The sequence below is a fragment of the Pygoscelis adeliae genome, unplaced genomic scaffold (genome assembly GCF_000699105.1).
Source record: "Pygoscelis adeliae isolate BGI_AS28 unplaced genomic scaffold, ASM69910v1 Scaffold45, whole genome shotgun sequence".
NCBI classification, from domain to species: Eukaryota; Metazoa; Chordata; class Aves; order Sphenisciformes; family Spheniscidae; genus Pygoscelis; species Pygoscelis adeliae.
This window is the reverse complement of record NW_008825114.1, coordinates 10,582,619-10,588,417: the sequence shown is the minus strand read 5'-3', so window position 1 is coordinate 10,588,417 and position 5,799 is coordinate 10,582,619. Positions and strand designations below refer to the sequence as shown.

General features: G+C 35.0%; 1 protein-coding gene across 1 annotated transcript in view; it reads left to right on the top strand.

The window, feature by feature from the left end:
• The window catches only part of GNAQ (guanine nucleotide binding protein (G protein), q polypeptide), a 98,310-nt gene extending 93,319 nt beyond the window's left edge, over positions 1 to 4,991 (top strand). Inside the window, exon 6 of the mRNA XM_009328097.1 lies at positions 217 to 4,991. Coding sequence (XP_009326372.1) covers positions 217 to 407 — 191 coding nt within the window. The 3' untranslated portion in view covers positions 408 to 4,991. The remainder of the gene's footprint in view (positions 1 to 216) is intronic.
• Positions 4,992 to 5,799: the final 808 nt, after the last annotated feature.

Genomic DNA, 5,799 nt, shown 5'->3' with positions numbered 1-5,799 from the left:
ATTCAATATTTGAACTTCTGAAATTTCCTTCCATCTTTATTTTTCATAATTCCTACCAGGAAGAAAGTAGCCACTATATGATACTATTGATTAGTAAAAAGTTCCCTGTTTTCTCTTACGTGAGGACCACAGGCTGACCCTTTCTTGTTTTCTGTTAAAGAAGTTCAAATATTGAATCGACTTTGAGGAAACTGTCTTTCTCTTCTTAATTATCAGGACCACAACGGGATGCACAAGCGGCACGAGAGTTCATCCTGAAGATGTTCGTAGACCTGAATCCAGACAGTGACAAAATTATCTACTCCCACTTCACATGCGCTACAGACACAGAGAATATCCGCTTCGTCTTTGCTGCTGTCAAGGACACGATCCTACAGTTAAACCTGAAGGAGTACAACCTGGTCTAACTGTGCCTAGGAGGCCCTCCAAAACCAACTTTGCGTGATTAAAGATATACAAGAGGGACTGTATTATCTGTGAAAACAATTTGCATAATACTAATTTATTGCCGGCCTGGACTCTGTGAATGTCCACAGGGTTTGTAGTTAATATTATGATTTTATTTAAACTATATGGAGGAAAACCAAAAGATGCTGAAGTACATTCACAGCACATTTCCTCATTTTTTAGGCAAAACCTTGTGACTCAATGTGTTTTAAATTCTCAGTCGTACATTTACAAAAGATAGCAGTTTTTTGCTATTGCAGCAAAATCAAGCTGGTTTCCTTTTTCCCTGACCCTTTCTCTCTCCCTCCTTCCCCTCCTCCCTTATCTTTTACAAGGTACAATGGCCTTTTTTTCCCAGTTGCGTTCCTGGGTGAAATATTTTCTGTTGAGTGATTTGGTCAGGAAAATACTATCATCAGAATTTAAGTCATCAGTCATTCTAATTTTACAGTATGTACTTTCTCTGAAGGATCAAAAGTATTGATACTGTGATTTTTAAATTCTTGACATGGGTGTCTTCATTCTGTCTTCACTTTTGGGACTAGAATATTGGGATTGCAAAATAGAATTACAGTTGTCTAAGGATATTAAATTTAACCGTATTTTCACAGTTCGGAAAGGTGCACAGAAGACAGTAATGAAATAATTAAGACACAACCTGGGATGTATGTGGAATATGTTAGAATCTCTTTTTAATTGCCATGTGCCATTTTTTTCTCTCTTCTTTTATTCACAAATGCCAAATAGAAATGTCATAGACACTACATTTTCCCCAGTGGCTACAGCCTGAAACAGTGGGTTTTTTTCAGTTGTGTCGGTTTTTTTCTTAAGTTAGAGCTTTTTTAAGTGTTCTTTTTCCACGGTAGAAAAATTACTTTTATTGTATAAAATTAATGTTGCCAAATCTGGCTTTTTATAAAACCAATGCTCTTGAAACATAAGATACTGATTGAAATGCCAAACTGATGAGTTGGGAACTGACCTGATTGATTCAACTGCCAAACGATGAACAAACAGTTTCAGCTCATATGTTCCCTTTTTTAGAAAGTGTTCCATTTTCTAATGCCAAAACCAACAGTGTGAGTGAATATGCTATGAGGTGCACCATGCACACGCGTGTGGTCTACTAATTTAAAGACAGTTTAAATCTCTCCATATGTCAGATATGGCATGAGATTGTTTTCTGTAATAATATCAAGGCACCTTTAGTTGTGTAACAAGAAACTATTGATGAGAGATCACGTTCAGGAACCTTTCTTGATAAGGTCGCTTGTTAACTAACTGTTTCACAGACATTTGATAGGCTTTCATGCAAAATAGCCTCTCTCAATGTTCTTTAGAAAAGATTTATTAATGTAAATGAAACAGTGAGAAAATAATTCTTGAAATTTAAATGTGCAATTTTTTAACAACAAAAATGCAGCACACATTGATGAGCCTTTATTCTGCAGCTTAGGTTGAAAGGTGTTTTCTGACCAGGTGCATGACTGCTAGCAAGCTACAGAAAACTCAGAGTTCAGACATGTAATTGGAATAATTATCTGCAATGCCAAGTAGCACTAGAGTACACTTAACACAGAAATTGCTGCCTCATAGCAGCGGATGGGAGGTGTAAAAAAATAATGGCTTATTAGTTGATTACCAAAGTTAACAATAAATACTAATGAGACGTTTTTCATCCTTAGCCTCCCAACTCCAAAACAACAATAAGAACAGTTGCTATTTTTTGCTCCCTCTTAAAACACCTTGTAATTTAAAACTGGTTGTAGGTATAGTGCAATTATGAATGCTATAATCATTGTACATACATCTATATATATATATGGCAGCATCCATATTGGCTTTGTAATCATTAATTTTTGGCAAATTGAATGTGCTGTATTGATATGTATCTATGTAATTGTATTGTATGTCTTATAGCTAATTCACATTTTAAATAATGTTATTTTATTTACTTTTTTAAGAGAGAAGAATGTAAATTTTGTCAGTTTATTTCTGACTAGGGATTTGTTGTTGTTTTTTATTTACAAAACAAAAAAAATTACTATAGTACAGAGCGGTACTAGCATCGTGCTGTATAAAATCATTTGCACATTCCTGAGTAGAAGTAAATCGGAGACACCCAGACAGAGGCCATTCAAAACAATGCTTAAATCTTGTCAGGGCTTCATACAGGTGTAGAAGCCAGTCTTATTAGAAGAATTTACGCTGTTATATCTAGGATTGGAACATAAGCTCTTAAATATAAATTTAATTTACATTTGGCAGATTCACGTTAGGTTACTTTTACTTTTCTAATAGGCTTTATTACAAAAGTAAATTTAGAGATCTTTCAAACCATTGTACGTGAGTACTAATGGGTATATGCTGTTGCCCTAAAAACACCATGAAAAAATATGGAACATCAGGTCAATTAAACAGTTTTTCAGAAACTGCAGAAACCTTAGATATAACAACAACAACAACCAAAAAGTCACTATTGTTAACGATTTTAAGGAGTTAAAGCATTTTATTTAATAAAGCTAAAGCGGGTAGATTTAGGTTATAGAAAGTGACACTGACATTCTGAATAGGGGATCAGAGCAGTGACTCTTACATACAGCATTACAAAATTGGTCCTGACCTTGCTGTAGGTGCAACAGAGCTTCTGTTTTCACGGTTCCAGTGTTGATAATATCCCTTCTTTTAACCTGGGAATACATTGCCCACGCTGGATTCAGTGCTATGAATGGAACTGTAGCCAAAAAAGAAAAAAAACAGACAGTGGTGTCTAACAAAGGTTTGGGTTTGTTTGATTTTTAGTTTGGTTTGTTTTGTTATGGGATATTGGGAGGGAGAGAAGGAAATGTGGTTCTGAGTTTCATATGAAAACAAAACAAAAGTTTAGTCATGCTTTATAGTTACATTGTGATTGCAAAAGTTTTCAAGAGTGTGTGCCACTGGGCTACTTCTGGTATATTTTAGGTAAGTTGAACCTGTGGCAATGTTTAGATCATTTGAGCATGTTCTGGAAAAAAAAAAATATTCGGCATGCCGAAGGCAAGCTTTACATGCATCACCTAACACAGCATTGCAGTGTGAGAGTTTACAAAAACATTTCTTTTTTAAATGACACAGCTGTTCCCACTTGCAGTATATTCCATTGTGGTGGTGGTGGTGTTGCTGCTGTTGTTTTAATTGGTGGTTTCTACTATGCCTTATAGTGCTTGAGTCCAGAAGTTTGTGCCTCTAACATGAAGCTGAAGGCAAAAACATCAAGACAGAAACCCTTTTAACTTTGCCAAAATTACGTGATTTCTTTGAATGTCATAAATGGGGGAGGAGGGAAGGAAAATGTCTTGGGAACCTGTGTATTCTAGATGTTCACTAGCACAAGAAAGCTGTAATACGTGTTTTACAGAAACCTTAAACTTGCCTTTTTCACAAATTAACTGGCGCTGTCCTTAAATATATAGGAAGATGCAGCTATAAGGGCAGTTTACTTTTTATAATTCAGACTCTTTTGATTGTCAAGGTGTATGGACTGTAATTTTTAATCATACTGCCACATGATTGTGAATCACTTTTAAGTTTGGAAGTGAAGAAGAGACTTTTTATGCTGGATATCAGTCAGAATTGACTGCATGATTTGCAAAAACTCTAAATGGGGGGAAAAGGGCTGCATATAAAGATGTTGCTAGACTCCTAGCCTGTGGTTGTAAGGTGCAGAAGACTTTCAGATTACTTAACCTCATGACCCTTTCCTTGTTACACATTCTTCACAAAAGAATGAAATATTAGGAGAAAACACAGACATGTTAACCCACATGAAAAAATAAAATGTACCCAATTAATTTATTATATGTGCTGCTGTTTTTGGAGCTCTGTGCATGGTTATCCTGCAGACTATTACATTAGTGAACTAATGTTAATATGCACAGCATATTAACAAGGCGTACAAATGACCTACCTCTAGCTAAGAGACCAGTAAAGTAAATATGTTTGGAGAGACCGTCCTAAGTTAGGAAATTAAAATGTCCTGGTGTAGGTAATGAATTACAGTATTTTAGAAATTCACACTTTTGTAAATACGGTCCCTCTTTTGACATAAACCATAAATTCTAAAATATAGTATGCATTAAACAAGTAAAGCCATCTGTCCCTGTCCAGTTTGCTAGTTTAGTAGAGGTCTTGCAAAACCATACGTTTAGTTTGAGAAGAGGAGATACTGATATTTCCTCTTTTTTGGCCTTTGGTTACCCATAACATTTTGAGTTTTATCAGTCAAACCAGAAACATTTCTACATAGTCAACAGTACATTGAGGGTCACTATTTAGCTAGTTAAAGGGATTTTACTGTAAGTTTCACTCAAGCTTTTTCCACAGTAGCCATGTTGCAGGAAGAAAGGAATAGAGGGAGATTTTGAAGATATTGTGAAAAATATAAAGTCAGCCAGATCAATCTTACTATAAATCTGTTGGTTTGGTTTTTTTCTCTCAAAACACAGTCTAAGCTGAAGTCTGTTGCTGGATTCCTCATTTACCATGCTGCAGGAAATCCTTATTTGACCAATTTTTTGTTTGGGGTTTTTGGGGTTTTTTTTTGGGGGGGGGGGGTGTCAGATACATTTCTAAACTTGCAGTATTTAAAAATAAAGATCATATTTGCTGTTTTTAAAGTGTCATTTAAATGCATGTATTGTTTGTTGTTTGAGGGACAGAAATAGTTTTTTTTGGGGGGATAAAAAACTAATATTGTACAGTTACTGCCCTTCAAAAATGTTGCTGGTTAAAAATACAGTATTTTTGGCCATAACTTTGTACTATAGTATCTTCATTCCTTAAAATTTAGCTTTTCTGAAATATTATTTGGGGTTATTGTTCTCCCAAAATGCTTCTTATTATGATGAATGTTGGATAAATGTATTCTTCCATTATTACTTTTTAATCATACGTGCTCTGTCCTCGTTGTCTAAACATTAAAATTTCTAGGATATCTTTATTACAGCCAGAACGTTCAAAATATTTAAAGTTTGTTACAATGGAGACAGTCATTTGACAGTATTATTAAAGGGGTTTTTTTTGGCTTGTGTACAATGGAAACTCAGAAAGATGGGGAAAAAGAAATAATAGTCTATATCTCACTAATAGAAAACTTTCAGAATTCTTAGACAGCAAGGTGAATTTCTTAAGCATTTTGGCTGATTGCAGTAGTACTGCAAGAGCAGACTGTTTCTTTGATCTTTTTGTTTGCCTGTGTGATGACAGGAATAACAGAAAGATGCCTATGTGTTGCTTTTCAGGAGTCTGGTTCATATCTGATCAACTATCAGTGGATCTCAAATCTTCATTACTGAAGAAATAGAATTTCAG